The 16,787-nt window shown below is 43.0% G+C and overlaps 1 protein-coding gene and 1 long non-coding RNA gene across 2 annotated transcripts in view; both read left to right on the forward strand.

The window, feature by feature from the left end:
- The window catches only part of CS (citrate synthase), a 28,113-nt gene that overhangs the window by 233 nt on the left and 11,093 nt on the right, over window positions 1–16,787 (forward strand). The window contains exons 2-4 of the mRNA XM_082421822.1: window positions 14,888–14,938; window positions 15,857–15,964; window positions 16,694–16,759. Coding sequence (XP_082277948.1) covers window positions 14,888–14,938; window positions 15,857–15,964; window positions 16,694–16,759 — 225 coding nt within the window. The remainder of the gene's footprint in view (window positions 1–14,887; window positions 14,939–15,856; window positions 15,965–16,693; window positions 16,760–16,787) is intronic.
- LOC309641672 lies at window positions 12–11,497 on the forward strand. Its single transcript, XR_014252730.1, has 2 exons — window positions 12–320; window positions 791–11,497. It is a non-coding gene; the product is annotated as an uncharacterized lncRNA (long non-coding RNA).

Consider the following 16,787-nt stretch of genomic DNA (forward strand, 5'->3'; position numbering starts at 1 on the left):
ACTAGGAGAGAGCGCGCCGTCCCAGGGTGGGGCTGAGGCGACTGCAGGCCCTCTAGCGCCGGGGTCTCCCTCCCCTACCCAGTCGCACCCCAGCGCATCTTAAAGGGGCCCTGCGCTTGGCTGGCCGCCAGCCCTGCGTGGCGCTCACAGGGTCATGTGCTTCGCTGGCCTCGCGGCCCCTGGGGGTGAGTTGAGCTCTGCACGCCCCGGCCTGCGGTCTTGGGCCGGTGGGGAGGCCGGACCCAGCTGTCACCCTGCCTGTCTGGGGTGGAAGAGGCGGGGATGCTTGGCCTTGGAAAAAGAAGGAGTGGAGAACATAGGTGTTGTGTTCCGTTGGAGTTAGGGAAAGAGCCTGTTTGGAGGAAGGGGCGGGATAAGAGAAGTGGCAGGGGTGAGCAGGTGTGCTCACTCTACCCCTGGGCCAGAGCTGGAGCCTTGGCTAATTTCGGCTTCCGCTTTGTAGAGGGGGCCTTGTCAGTTTCTGAACTGCCTGCTTCCATTTCTCCAACCCAGTTATTTAAGCCTTTAGTGACCAAGCATAGCAGTTCCTGCTAGAGGAATGCGACTCGGGTCCTCTTTGTCCTTGGGACTCTTGCACTTACTCTTTATATAGGAGGAGCTTGGGTGCGGTGGAGCGCTTGTGTGAAATCTTCTGCATGATTATCACATATGATTGGAGAAAGAACCAGAAAGGTTTTTCCCCCAAAACTGCAGGCTGATAAGTGAAGATATTGGGCAGGAAATAGTAATTCCAAGGTTACATGACCGGTCCTACTACTTGCTCACTCAGGTTTTGCTGTTGCTCTTAAGTCTGCTCTACCCAGGAGAGATTCCTCTTATTCTTTGGGGCCCCTTACTTGACTTTTGTTGCCGTTGGAATCAGGAATATTGTTGCAGGTAATTGTGCTTTCAATTTCATATTGCCAAAATTACTTTTGTCTCTGGGCAACTTGGCTCTTTAAACAGAGAAACTGGTGTGCTGAGGGAGTCCCAGCCTTCTAATCCAAGCAGGGACAGTCCCACAGGTGACCTTGACTGCTGCAAAGAACTTATACTTTCTCTTCTGCAGACAGATTAAAGTTGCCAGCACCTGAGGGGAGGAAGGGAAACCTTACAATTGTTTTGGCTTACTGTGTTATCTTGCATGGTTGGTGATGAGGTGAAGCATGTAGGATTTACAGGTTCTTCCAGGTACTCAGCAGCAAGGTGGAGGCTGATCATTTGGGAGATACTTGTCTTACTTGACGGTAGTTTCTTCCGCTGCCAGGGAACAGGGTAAGGAAGCCTCCTGGGAAATGAAGCAAGTTCTAGATAGTGTTTTGGCAGAATAGGGGACACTATAATTAGCTCATTCCAGAGCTGCTAACCCAGACCAGGTAATCTAACCCTACAGTTTGAAAAAGCCTTTAGAATTTACATTCGAATTTATTTTGCCTCTTAAACCTCTGAGGAAACTCAGAAAGCTTTTAGGTTGACAGGGCTACCTAACTGTAGTGATCATTACTGTTTTGTTTACTTTCCTGTTAGAGACGGACCTGAGGATCCCAAAAACCTGTATATTGGAAGCCATTAGAAGGCTTTCGGCCCTTAAAACTAACAAAGCCCAACAGACTGAGGAGTAGAAACTTTATGAGATCTAAGCAGTTACAGCTAGGATACCAAGAAGCCTTTCAGTTTGTCAGCATTGCTAGCACCTGCCTGAGCTTTCCAGATTAGCCTGCAGTTTAATGGTACTCAATTTTACTTCTGCTATTAAGGTAGGCTTTAGAAGGCAAAAATAGTCTTCTAGCCTGCTACTGTGATTCTCAAGGTCAGGTGTAGTTCACTTTTCTGAGAAATTTTTTTAACCTTGCTAAGAGACACAAATACTAGTCATTGTTCTGTTGTTCCACCCTACCCACTGTCAGGTAATTTAATGAACACCTGAGTTGGAGAGACCACCTCATTCAGAGCCTTGAGATTATTTTGACTTCTTGTTTACCTGAATGAATTTCTACTAAGCAGTGGCTTTAGTATTAGCTGTGGGTGCCTTAGCTTTGTGCTGTAAATACTGTCTTTTCATAGGTGATCTGGGTTGGGAATTAGAGTAGGGCCACCAATTAACTTTTGGATTCTTCATGCCAAAGTGACTTAACCAACCCTAGTTGCTTCTTGTATCATTGAGAATTGCTCCTCCAAGCTAGGATGTTTGATAACTTTGCGTAAATCAATCCAGAAGTGTTTCTAGATTATTTCTAGACTTTCTCAAGACTCTTAATACCCGTGATTCCTCTACAGCAGACGTACACCACTGCACATCTCTCCTATAAATCCTAGTCTGAAGTTGGGCTCTACAAAACTGAGTGAGTTTTGTCCTGTGAAATGTTAGTTAGGCTTAAAGCCCCAAACTTTTAAGGGCAAGCACTCAAATCTCTTTGCCTTCATTTTGATTATCAGCCTACCCAAAGTAATGGCAATTCCTTGACGCTTACTAGATGGACCAAAGATGAAAAATGGAGAATAAATCCTCATCATGTGCTAATGGTGGTATGATTGCATTTGTTCTTCCTAGTGGTCTTTAGATTGGTAGCAGGTGAATGCATGGGTGTGGGGAGGCATTGAGGTGAGCCGTGGTGAAGTGGATAATCAGAGAAGGGAAGGCTGGCATTCCTAGTTCTTAGAGTCCAAGTGGGCAGAAGGCAGGAAATCAGACTTGGTGGGTCTCCCTAAAGCCACAGAGTAATTCCTTCTGCCCTCTTTTCAGTGCCCTATGTGATAGAGTTGAATAGGGTTTGAGTGAAATTAAAAACAGTAGTGAGGCAGCTTTAGCAATGGCTCTTAGGATCTGACTGTCTTTCAGTTCTCCCTCAACTTGCCTAAATTCCTATATTTCTTTTAACATGTTACCATTTTTTAAAAATTAATTTTATTTATTTATTTTTGGCTGCATTGGGTCTTCGTTGCTGCGCGCAGGCTTTCTCTAGTTGCGGCAGGAGGGGGCTACTCTTTGTTGTGGTGCGCGGGCTTCTCATTGCAGCGGCTTCTCTTGTTGCAGAGCATGGCCTCTAGGTATGCGGGCTTCAGTAGTTGCGGCACGCCAGCTGAGTTGCTCCGCAACATGTGGGATCTTCCCGGACCAGGGCTCGAACCCGTGTCCCCTGCATTGGCAGGCGGATTCTTAACCACTGTGCCCCAGGGAAGTCCTTAACATGTTATCATTTAAAAAGCTCCGGACTTCCCTGGTGGCGCGGTGGTTAAGAATCCGCCTGCCAATGCAGGGGACACGGGTTCGAGCCCTGGTCCGGGAAGATCCCACATGCCGCGGAGCAACTAAGCCCGTGAGCCATAACTGCTGAAGCCCGCATGCCTAGAGCCTGTGCTCTGCAACAAGAGAAGTCACCACAATGGGAAGCTTGTGCACCGCAACGAAGAATATCCCCCGCTTGCAGCAACTACAGAAAGCCCACACGCAGCAACGAAGACCCAACGCAGCCATAAATAAATAAATAAATTCATGGGGGAAAAAATCAGTTTTAAAAAAAATAAAAAAATAAAAAATAAATAAAAAATAAAAAGCTCCGTAAGTAAGTTCACAGTGGGCGTCATCACCTGAGGTGCTTCTTCACATTGCACATTCATGAATCCTACCTTCAGATTCTGATTCAGCAAAGGTGGGATGGATCTGGTAACTGGTATTTTTTCAAGTGTCTCACTTGACTGCTTGGTGATCCCCTCCTGTTGGGCCAGTAAAGCCACCAACTGTGTTTAATGTATATATGAAGCTTTGAGTGTTTTGGCTTTTTTTTTTTTAGTGATTATTTTTAAATGACTTCAGAAGTAACTATTCTAAGAAATAGTCTGATTTAGACTATTTCTCTGGATTTGTCTTCCTAGGCCTTTTTTTCAAATGCCTTAGGAAAAGTTTCTTGTAAATCCCTGAAACAAAGCATTGTAAGAACTAGTAGAAGTGAGGGAACAGTTTCTAGTTCCTGAAAAAGTAGTACAGTGACAGATCCTATATACTTTATTTAGTAGTGTACGCTTAGTGTGCACATAATAAGTAGATGTTCAGCAACTATTTGTTAAAGAACAGTAAGAATTTCTCTGAAAGGAAAATTAAGACTCGATTCTTTTCTGAGTCTGAATTGGTGTCCTTTCCAGTCTTCTTCACTGAATAATCAGCGAACCTTTAGCGAAGGGTCTGTTAGACAATGAGAGTTCGGCAGAATTATTAAGGAAACTCTCCTGAGTATGAAGGGCATCACAGTACGAAATCTGAAGGTTGCTCAGGCTATTAAGTGGCCTGACCAAGTAGTGCAGGCAGACTTCCAGTATCACCATTGTGAAACACAGATGTTAGATGGCTTTAGTTCTCTGACCTGGTTCTGGGGAGAGAGGAGCCTTTGTCCTATGTGTGTTCTTTTTCACTTAATGCAAGTTGTTTCTTCTGCATTGGAAGCCTTTACAGCACAAGATTTTTCCTACAGTTATTAGTGAATTATATTTGCTTCATCAACTAAGCCAGTTCTGCTGGCTTGGCAAGCTCTGATCTTTTGTTGATGAAGGACAAGGCTCTAATAAAATCAGGAGCATCTCTCACAAGTTTTTTTTAAATTAATTTTTAAATTGAGGTATAGTTGATTTACAATATTATGTTCGTTTCAGGTAAACAACATAGTGATTCAACATTTTTTAGATTATACTCCATTTATAGCTATTATAATGTATTGGCCATATTCCCTGTGCTGTACAATATATCCTTGTAGCCTATTAATTTTATACACAGTAGTCTGTAATCTCACAAGTTTGTTGTTGGAGCTCCTGGATATGTGGCAGGATATGATCTGAATGTGCCTAGGATAGGGAATCAAAGGAAACTTGGCTTTTCCCATGTAGAGTAAGGGTCCTAGATGTGGATCGATGATGATTATAGGCTAAGAGGAATAAGAGAGAAATAACCACATTATTGAGTAAGTGCTTATCCAAATGGTATTCTACTGTTCCCAGAATTTGGGGGAGAAGGGAGTAGTTGTTTTGTTTTGTTTTTTTTTTTGGCTGCGCCGGGTCTTCCTTGCAGCGCTTGGGCTTCTCTACGGGCTCCACAGTACGTGGGCTCAGTAGTTGCAGTGCGCAGGCTTCTCTCTAGTTTGGCTCTCTAGTTGGGGTGCGCGGGCTCCAGAGTGCACAGGCTCAGTAGTTGCAGCACATGGGTTTAGTTGCCCTGTGGCATGTGGGATCTTAGTTCCCCGACCAGGGATTGAACCCGTGTCCCCTGCATTGGAAGGCAGATTCTTAACCACTGGACCACTAGGGAAGTCCCGAGAAGGGAGTAGTTTTAATTGATTTTTGTTAAGTCATTTCGCCAATACTCTATTCCAGAAATACCCTAAGTATTATAAGCAAGTCTTTGGCAGAATTTCCTACATGTATTATTTGTCCTTTTCCTCCCTTGGCCCTTTAAGATAGAGGTTCCTTTAATTATATTTTTACATCGTAGCATAGCACTTTTGAGAGCTACAGCCCATTTCTATCAATAATAGCCAGCTCACTAAAAGAGTTATTGCAAGGGGTGGCAGCATATGAGGTTTGAAAATCCTTTTAGTGATTGCGATACCCCCATCCTATAGAGAATCCTGGCTGTCAGGCATTGCGAGCCAGGCCCTTATCTTTGGAAGTAGCTCTCTCCATCTCTCCCCATGATGGAGCTGACCTATTGAGTGAGGTGACTCCCTGATTCACCTGACAGGTGCTGTTCCAGTAGGATGACTTTACACGTGGCATACAACCAGAAGCCAAAAGCCCCGTTGCCACACCTCCAGAACTGGGGGAGGAGCTGGGAGGTGAAAGTTCAGGGATGACTCAGAGATTTGTAATCTGCCTGTTGCATCTGTGAGTATAGCCTGGATGTACTATACAAAGCCATTTAGCAGCTTTCCTTGGCAGCCAGGAGTAGATGAAATGAGGTATGTAGCCTAGGGTATGACAGTCCTCTAACATCTGTCTAGATTTGCTTGTTGGTGGGGATTATGGTTAGTTAAATTTGTTTCCTCTCCTTGAGACTCTTCTCTTGGTCAGGAGGCCCTTAGGAAATTGGGGCTTTATTTCCTGTTCTACAGCTAGAGGGAATTATCCATTCACCCCTTCCTCAGGCTTGACTGCCTCTTTCCTGGGATCCAACTCCATGAGAGAGTTGTGACACGAGTTGGTAGGTAATAGGCCAACACATTTCTCAGAAACAAATATCTATTGATCTCAGCTATACAGAAGGCACTGTTCTAGTTGCCTTCATGCAAATAATTTCATATAGTCCACTTGTCTACCCCGCAGTTGGCTTTGTTTTTACCAGTTTAGAGGTGTGAAAATTGAAACTAGAAGTTAGGTCATACAGCCATGGTAGCACAGCAGGATAGTGGCAGAACCTGGATTTAGGACTTGACCCTTGATAACACCATATCCCAGGCTCTTTATATTCTGCCCTTCTGCTTCCTTGCTTAATGCTTTAAACCATGGATGTTTCTTAAACTTTATTGTTCATAGGAATCACTTAGTGAGTTTGTTAAACTGGAGATTTGGATTCAATAGGTCTGGGGCCCAAGATTCTGCATGTCTGACAAGCTCCAGGTAATGCTTATATTGCTGGCTAGGCAGTCATATTTTAAATAGCAAGGCTTTTGAGTACCTTTACATATGTGTCCTTGTTGGAGCCTTAGAATCAGACTTTGAGCTAAGTAGCTTGAGTGTTCTCCTAAATGTGGAGAGGGAAAGGGAAACAGTAGTTAGTTGTTTGCTTTGGATGTCTCAGTTATTTAGTAATGCAGCTGCGACTAGAACCCAAATTTCCTTTCCTAATTCCAAGGCATGTGCTTTGTGCTCTGTCTTCTACATCATTAGATAAAGTTGTCCTAACTTGAATTTTTCCTATTCTAGCCTTTTGGGCGGTCATATCAATGAATTGCTGCTTTTAAAATCCTTCATATTTCTTTAGTTTTTTCCCTAGGCTGCAGTGTGAGCTAAAATATGACTAAATTTGACATTGAAGGGTGCTAGAAAGTGGCCATTCTATTTGATTTTCTACATTTATTATATAACAAATACAGAGCACTTGCTGTGTGTCAGGCATGGTTTTAAGTAAATATTGACCTAATTAATTCTCATAGCAATGCTTTGAGGTAGGTACTATTATTGTTCCCATTTTACAAATATTTTCTCAGGTCCTTTCTCTCTCTCTCTCTCTCTCTCTCCCCCCCCTTCTGGGACCCGTATAATGCGAATGTTGGTGCGTTTAACGTTGTCCCAGAGGTCTCCTAGACTGTCTTCATTTCTTTCCATTCTTTTTTCTTTATTCTGTTCTGCGGCAGTGATTTCCACCATTTTGTCTTCTAGCTTGCTTATCCGTTCTTCTGTCTCACTTATTCTGCTACTGATTCCTTCTAGTGCATTTTTTGTTTCAGTTATTGTATTGTTTATCTCTGTTTGTTCTTTAGTTCTTCTAGGTCTTTGTTAAACATTTCTTGTATCTTCTAGATCTGTGCCTCTATTCTTTTTCCAAGATCTTGGATCATCTTTACTGTCATTACTCTGAATTCTTTTTGGGTAGATTGTTCTCATTTTACAGATAAGGAAATTGAAGCACAGAAAGATTAAATGACTTAGCTAGGGTCACACAGCCAGAAGTGTAGGAACAGAATATACTAGCTTTATTCTATAGCTACATAGCCACGCTCTCCACACACTAGCACTGCTTTGCAAATTGGAGATCTGGCTAAGAAGTGTTGCTGATGGAGGTTAGGGACAGTTGAGATCAGCTCTCCTTAAGTTACTTTTGAGTTGCCTCATTAAATAGCAAAGACACTCTATACAAAGGAAATTAAGACTTTGCTGGTGGTGGAAGTGGGGTGATAGTTTAGTTGCAAGTTCCTCTTCCCTAACCATTCCTTTAAAGTAGCATTCATATAAACAGATCTGAGAATGGACTATATAACTAAGCAGCAGTCATGACCTATCTGACGCCTTTAAATGATGTTTCATTCTAACAGCCTTGTTAGGTGACCTTCCACCCTTTTCTTTTTTTCTTTTTTTTACCTTAAATGAAGTAAAAGGAGAGGGAAGCTTATTGATTCTAGTAGTTCTCTCTCACAAGGGGAAAAAACTTTTTGTCTGGCTCTCATTCTGTCTGCTGAGCTTGGATAGATTTTTTTCTTTTGCCTAAGATTTAACTTTAAACTATTCTTCTTATAATCCTTCCTCTTGCCAATGAAGCAGCCAGCCATTACAGAAACTTCAGCATGGTTTAGAAGTGGAAAAATTATCATTATGGAAAGATTTCAACTTCTTTTTTCTCTATGATGGTATGTGCCCTATAGCCTCTTTAAAAACAAAACAGAACCACAACAACCAACTACCCACAATTAAAAGGTCTGTTGAGTGCTGATGTGGTCTCTGGGAGTTGGGGCCTCTATTATAGGGAATCTGTGGGACCATGGAGCATGGAATAGCTTGAACATGGTTAGCACTGTAGAACAATAGTTTGAACTTATTCACAGGTTTTCCCTTGTTCACTTTTTGGTGACTAGTAAGAAAAAGCAAAGTTCTTTCTTTCTTTTTTTTTTTTAATTAATTAATTTATTTGGCTGCCTCGGATCTTCGTTGCAGCACGCAGGATCTTTGTTGAGGCATGTGGGGTCTTTAGTTGTGGCATGCAGACTCTTTAGTTGCGGCATATGGGATCTAGTTCCCTGACCAGGGATTGAACCCAGGCCCCCTGCATTGGGAGTGCAGAGTCTTAGCCACTGGACCACCAGGGAAGTCCCCAGGAACGTTATTTCTTGAGTGCTGCGTCCAGCTCCCATGCGCCCTGTGTAAGATGAACAGGCTAAAGGGCTGTTTGTGCTGCGTGCTTTCTGCCCAAATGGTCCTCAGTGAGCTAGAGGGGATTCTTTAGGAAGTTAATGAAAGGAGTTGCAGGCAGCCCTGGTTAACAAGTTGAGGTGTTCCCCCTTTGTTTTAGGGCCATATTAGCTTGTCTTCTGCTCTCTGAATTTAGCTTTGGATTGATTCTTTTTAAAATAACATTTTCTGAAGGGTCTCTTCCCTTTTCATTTCTCCCTCCTGCCCCAACAGAAAGAGGGGTACTAACTTCTAAAAAGCCTCAGGCTCTACTAACTCTCACCTTAGGCATGTAGTGTTTTGGAATTTATACAGTAGCACTAGTTCAAATGATTTTCAGCACGACCAGACAGCAATGCAATACAGTCGGCTCTTTGTGGGTTCTGCATCTGTGGGTTCTGCATCCACAGGGTCTGTGTCTGTGGGTACAACCAACTGTGGATCAAAAATACTTTTTAAAAAAATTCCAGTGGGGTTTCCCTGGTGGCGCAGTGGTTAAGAATCCACCTGCCAATGCAGGGGACACGGGTTCGAGCCCTGGTCCGGGAAGATCACACATGCCGTGGAGCAACTAAGCCTGTGCACCACAACTACTGAGCCTGCGCTCTAGAACCCGCGAGCCACAACTACTGAGCCCACGTGCCACAACTACTGAAGCCCACATTCCTAGAGCCTGTGCTCCGCAACAAGAGAAGCCACTGCAATGAGAAGCCCGCGCGCCGCAACAAAGAGTAGCCCCCGCTCGCCACAACTAGGGAAAGCCTGCACGCAGCAACAGAGACCCAATGCAGTCAAAAATAAATAAATTAAATAAATTAATTAAAAATTCCAGAAAGTTCCAAAAAGTAAAACTTGAATTTGCCACGTGCTGACAACGATTTGCATAACATTTACTTTGTATTTACAACTATATAGCATTTATAGTGCATTAGGTATTTTAAGTAATTTAGAGATGATTTAAAGTATATGGAAGGGGGCTTCCCTGGTGGCTCAGTGGTTAAGAATCCGCCTGCCAATGCAGGGGACACAGGTTCAAGCCCTGGTCTGGGAAGATCCCACATGCCCCGGAGCAATGAAGCCCGTGTGCCACAACTACTGAGCCTGCACTCTAGAGCCTGTGAGCCACAACTACTGAAGCCCGCATGCCTAGAGCCCATGCTCCGCAACAAGAGAAGCCACCACAATGAGAAGCCCATGCACCGCAACAAAGAGTAGCCCCTGCTTGCCGCAACTAGGGAAAGCACGCACGCAGCAAGGAAGACCCAACGCAGCCAAAAATAAAAAATAAATAAATAAATTTTTAAAAAAAGAAAAAAAAAGTAAAGTATATGGAAGGGGACTTCCCTGGTGGTGCAGTGGTTAAGAAAACGCCTGCCACAAGAATATACCATGGAGAAAAGACAGCCTCTTCAATAAGTGGTGCTGGGAAAACTGGATAGCTACATGTAAAAGAATGAAATTAGAATACTCCCTAACACCATACCCAACAAAAAACTCAAAATGGATTAAAGACCTAAATGTAAGGCTAGACACTATAAAACTCTTAGAGGAAAACATAGGCAGAACACTCTATGACATAAATCACAGCAAGATCCTTTTTGACCCACCTCCTAGAGAAATGGAAATAAAAACAAAAATAAACAAATGGGACCTAATGAAACTTCAAAGCTTTTGCACAGCAAAGGAAACCATAAACAAGATGAAAAGACAACCCTCAGAATGGGAGAAAATATTTGCAAATGAAGCAACTGACAAAGGATTAATCTCCAGAATTTACAAGCAGCTCGTGCAGTTCAATATCAAAACAACAAACAGCCCAATCCAAAAATGGGCAGAAGACCTAAATAGACATTTCTCCAAAGAAGATACACAGATTGCCAACAAACACATGGAAGGATGCTCAACCTCACTAATCATTAGAGAAATGCAAATCAAAACTACAGTGAGGTATTACCTCACACCAGTCAGAATGGTCATCATCAAAAAATCTACAAACAATAAATGGTGGAGAGGGTGTGGAGAAAAGGGAACCCTCTTGCACTGTTGGTGGGAATGTAAATTGATACTGCCACTATGGAGAACAGTATGGAGGTTCCTTAAAATACTAAAAACAGAACTACCATACAACCCAGCAATCCCACTACTGGGCATATACCCTGAGAAAACCATAATTCAAAAAGACACATGCACCCCAATGTTCATTGCAGCACTATTTACAGTAGCCAGCTCATGGAAGCAACCTAAATGCCCATCGACAGACGAATGGATAAAGAAGATGTGGTACATATATACAATGGAATATTACTCAGCCATAAAAAGGAACGAAATTGAGTCATTTGTTGAGACGTGGATGGATCTAGAGACTGTCATACAGAGTGAAGTAAGTCAGAAAGAGAAAAACAAATATCGTATATTAACGCATGTACGTGGAACCTAGAAAAATGGTACAGATGAACCGGTTTGCAGGGCAGAAGTTGAGACACAGATGTAGAGAACAAACGTATGGACACCAAGAGGGGAAAACCGCGGTGGGGTGGGGATGGTGGTGTGCTGAATTGGGCGATTGGGATTGACATGTATACACTGATGTGTATAAAATTGATGACTGATTAAAAAAAAAATTTAAAAAAAAGAGTCATGTACTACAAGGTTCATTGCAGCTCCATTTACAATAGCCAGGACATGGGAGCAACCTAAGTGTCCATCGACAGATAAATGGATAAAGAAGATGAGGCACATATATACAATGGAATATTACTCAGCCATAAAAAGAAACGAAATTGTTATTTGTAGTGAGGTGGATGGACCTAGAGTCTGTCATACAGAGTGGGGTAAGTCAGAAAGAGAAAAACAAATCCTGTATGCTAACACATATATATGGAATCTAAAAAAAGAAAAAAGAAAAAATGGTTCTGAAGAACCTAGGGGCAGGACAGGAATAAAGACGCTGATGTAGAGAATGGACTTGAGGACATGGGGAGGGGGAGGGGTAAGCTCGGACGAAGTGAGAGAGTGACATGGACTTATATATACTACCAGATGTAAAATAGCTAGTGGGAAGCAGCCACAGGGAGATCAGCTCAGTGCTTTGTGACCACCTAGAGGGGTGGGATAGGGAGGGTGGGAGGGAGACGCAAGAGGGAGGAGATACGGGGATATGTGTATATGTATAGCTGACTCACTTTGTTATAAAGCAGAAACTAACATGCCATTGTAAAGCAATTATATTCCAATAAAGATGTTTAAAAAAAAAAAGAATCCGCCTGCCAGTGAGAGGGACACGGGTTCGATCCCTGGTCTGGGAGGATCCCACATGCTGCGGAGCAGCTAAGCCCGTGCGCCACTACTGAGCCTGCGCTCTAGAGCCCACAAGCCACAACTACTGAAGCCCGTGCGCCTAGAGCCCTGCTCTGCAACAAGAGAAGCCACCACAATTAGAAGCCTGCGCATTGCAATGAAGAGTAGCCCCCACTCACCCGCCACTAGAGAAAGCCTGTGTGCAGCAAAGAAGTATACGGAAGGATGTGCTTAGGTTATATGCAAATACTACAACATTTTATATAAGGAACTTGAGCTTCCTCGGATTTTGGTTATGTGTTGGGGGTAGGGGGTCCTGGAACCAATCCCCCCTTGAATACTGAGAGATGACTGTAGTTAATAGAAAAGGTGTCTCTGACCTTTTGGTGAAAGGAGGAGAGGTGTAGACTTTCTCCACAGTTTGTGTGTGTGTGTGTGTGTGTGTAATCTTTAGTTTGCATGGTGCTTCCACATCCATTGTAATTTAATCATCACAAGGCAACCCTGTGACATATGTGGTAGGTATCAGCACCATTTAATTGATGAGGACACTGGGGCTTATTTTGACAATCTCATTTTATCTTCAAAATAATCCTGTGGGGACTTCCCTGGTGGTCCAGTGCTTAAGACTCCGTGCTCTAATGCAGGGGGCACAGGTTCGATGCCTGGTCAGGGAACTAAGATCCCATGTGCCACGCACAGCCAAAAAATAAAAAAGAGAAAAAAAATCTTGTGAAGAAAAGTCAACCTCCTTGCCTCAGTCCTTACAACTTGGTAGTAGTATAACTGGTTGTCTTTTTCTTTTTTTTTTAAACACTACAAGTTAGGCATTATTTTTATTTTTGTTTGTTTATTTAGCTGTGCTGGGTCTTCATTATGGTGTGCATGCTTCTCTAGTTGTGGTACACGGGCTCAGTAGTTGTGGTGTGCAGGCTCTAGTTGTGGCCTGCAGTCTTAGTTGCCCTGCAGCATGTGGGATCTTAGTTCCCCAACCAGGGATCAAACCCGTGTCCCCTGCATTGGAAGGTGGATTCTGGACCACCAGGGAAGTCCCTGGTTGTCTTTTTCAAAGGCAGTGTTGAACTTTCTGTTGCAACTCGGCAATCTTCATAGAAAGTTGTTTTTCTTGGGGGGAAAAATCTATCTCTAAACATAGTCTAGCTACACTGTTTATATTTACAATTGCCAAGATATGGAAGCAACCTAAGTGTCCATCAAGAGAGGAATGGATAAAGAAGCTGTGTTGTATATATACAATGGAATACTACTCAGCCATAAAAAAGAGTGAAATTTTGCCATTTGCAGCAACATGGATGGACTTGGAGTATATTATGTGAGTGAAATAAGTCAGAGAAAGATAGATACTGATCGCTTATATGTGGAATCTAAAAAAGAAAACTAGTGACTATAACAAAAAAGAAAAAGACACTGATATAGAGAATAAACTACAGTGGTACAGTGTGGGGAGGGGAAAGATGGGGTAGGGGATTAAGAGATCCAAACTACGTATAAAATAAACTATAAGGATATATTGTACAGCACAGGAAATATAGCCAGTATTGTATAAAAACTATAAATGGAATATAACCTTTAAAAATTGTGAATCAGGGGACTTCCCTGGTGGTCAGTGGTAAAGAATCCACCTCCAATGCAGGGGACGCGGGTTCGATCCCTGGTCAGGGAACTAAGATCCCACATGCTGTGGGGCAACTAAGCCCACATGCCACAATTACCGAGCTCGCGCACCTCAACTAGAGCCCACGTGCCTCAAACTACAGAGCCCACGCGCCCTGGAGCCTGTGTGCCACAACTAGAGAAGAGAAAACCCGCAGGCCACAGCTAGGGAGAAGCCCGCGCACCACAATGAAGAGCTCTCACGCCACGATGGAAGATCCTGGGTGCCGCATCTAAGACCCCAGTGCAGCCAAAAATAAATAAAATAAGTAATAAATCTTTAAAAAAAAAATTGTGAATCACTATGTTGTATACCTGAAACTTATATAATACAGTACATCAACTATACCTCAATTTTAAAAAAAATTCCTTTGGTACAGGTGTGTAGGTGATAAACTCTCAGCTTTCGTTTACCTGAAATGTCTTTATTTCACCCCCTTTAAGATTCTTCCTCACCTGGGTACACAACTCTAGCTTAGTAATTATTTTCTCTCAATATTTTAAAGATAATTTACCAGTTTTCTAGTTTCCATTGCTGTTGTTGAGCAGTCTGTTGGTTGTTACTTTGTAGATATTCTGTTTTCTCTGTGCTTTTTCCAGGAGCATATCAGGTAGTGTTGTAAAAGGCTGCTTCCACCTGTGGGCTCTCCTAGACTGGAGAGGTTGACGTGTTGCCAAAAGACTAGGTGCTGAAGAAACCTTACCAGCTGGGTTAAGTAATTGATCAGTTTCCTCATTTGCTTTTCTCAGAGCTATTGTCGACTAGAGTGGGATGGACTGGGTACTTTAACAACTGCCTCTCTGAAGTTTTTTCTGTGCCTAACAAAGCCCAGCCGTAGAACCCAGGTGATCGGAGAGTCTCTTCAGGGAATGCTAATGAAGCTGTTGCTTCCAGACTGGTAACTCTTTCCAGGTTGCTCAAGGCCTTTTATAGCTTTCTTATGTCAAACTGTCCTTAGAGGCTAAAATGAAGAGAGGTTGAGTCACTGTAACTCCTTTTTAATACATAGGAGGGAGGACGATTGCATAAGGTTTTGTGTTTTCTTTGCAGAATGCATCCTGTCTTGTTCTTGCTGCCCGGCATGCCAGTGCTTCTTCCACGGTAAGGTTTGGAAAAGAGGACTGAGAATCATTGAGGCAGCTTGACCCTGGGATGGGGAGGGGTGGTGGGCTACTACCCAGCCTCTCATCATTATCCTGAGTATCTCCTGGAGGTTTCCAGTTGTTATTATTGTTACAACTATTATCACTACTACTACTTTAAGATAGCTAAAGCACTGTGGACATGATAAGGACTGTGGGGTTTTGGCTGGGAAAAGTAGCTCTGTAATGTACTTCAACAAAAGTACCATTCTCTTGGGGCTTCCCTGGTGGCGCAGCGGTTGAGAATCTGCCTGCCAATGCAGGGGACACGGGTTCGAGCCCTGGGCTGGGAAGATCCCACATGCCACGGAGCAACTGGGCCCGTGAGCCACGATTACTGAGCCTGCGCGTCTGGAGCATGTGCTCCACAGCAAGAGAGGCCGCGATAGTGAGAGGCCCGCACACCGCGATGAAGGGAGGCCCCCACTTGCCACAACTAGAGAAAGCCCTCGCACAGAAACGAAGACCCAACACAGCAAAAATAAATAAATTAAAAAAAAAAAAAAAGTACCATTCTCTTCAGTGACTATCTGTCCCATACAAGGAAATGTTGGAGCTTATGGTGTTGGTTAGAAATTAGACTATTCTTAAGTTTATAATTTAATGGCAGTAAGTAATTCACATTATTGGGCAACCATCATCACTATTCATGGCCAAAACTTTCATCTTCCTGAATTGAAACTGTACCCGTTAAACAACTCCCCATTCCCTTCTTGTTCTGCCTAATTCTTTTGCCCTCATCTGTATAGAGAAGTTGACCAGACTTCCCTGGCAGGTAGAGAAAGCCAAATTCTAAAAATCAGTCTTAACATACCTACTTTGCAGAAATCTAATCAATATTTTGATCATCACTTAGCCTCTCTACTTCTCTTTTTAGAATTTGAAAGACATATTGGCTGATCTGATACCTAAGGAGCAGGCCAGAATTAAGACCTTCAGGCAGCAACATGGCAAGACGGTGGTGGGCCAAATCACTGTGGACATGGTAAGGGTTGTAGCGTTTTGCCTGCAAAAAGTAGCTCTGTAATATGCTTCAACAAATGTACCATCCTCTTCACTGATTGTTCAAAGCAGTCTGTCCCATATAAGGAAATGTTGAAGCTTACGGAGTTTGTTAGAAATTAGACTATTCTTTTCTATAAATTTAATAGTTGAGGCTAACCTAATTCATGTATGGGAGGGATAAATGAAGTTTTTATTCCTCTTCCCAACCCCTTAGCTTTTGGGCCCAAGGCTCTCTGTCTTTGAGTTGATGCTGTGCTGATCATCCAGTTAAACCACAGCTCTAGCAGGCCTTCTAGAACAGCTTTAAGATGGTTTCTTCTTCAGTCCTAAGAGTCTAAGCAGCTCAGATGATAATTTCACAACAGTGTTTAGCCATTGGTCTCCACCTCCTTTCCCTACAGTCAATCCCATTCTGTTTACTTCGGTTGGTGGGACTGAGGGGATAAGAATGGGCAGGAGAAAAAAAAAATAAGAAAAGGGAGCAGAGGCAAAAATACTAACTAAAGGTAGTGATTTCTCAACTTAAAAAATTCATCTCCAGCGTTAGCAGTCTTCCTTTCAAAGTTCCATTCTATAGTAAGTTAACTCCTCAGAAATCTTCCCCCAAATGAAGTCTTGCAAGTCAGAGAATAAATTTCCTCTCCCAGATCCCATGAAGCACTAACAAGCTCCAGCCTGAATTATTCAGACATCCTCTTCTTTTCTTTAGATGTATGGTGGCATGAGAGGCATGAAGGGATTGGTATATGAAACATCAGTTCTTGATCCTGATGAGGTAAGAGACCCTCATATCAATCACTAAT

The sequence above is a fragment of the Balaenoptera physalus genome (assembly GCF_965194825.1).
Source record: "Balaenoptera physalus genome assembly, chromosome: 13".
In the NCBI taxonomy this organism is placed as follows: Eukaryota; Metazoa; Chordata; class Mammalia; order Artiodactyla; family Balaenopteridae; genus Balaenoptera; species Balaenoptera physalus.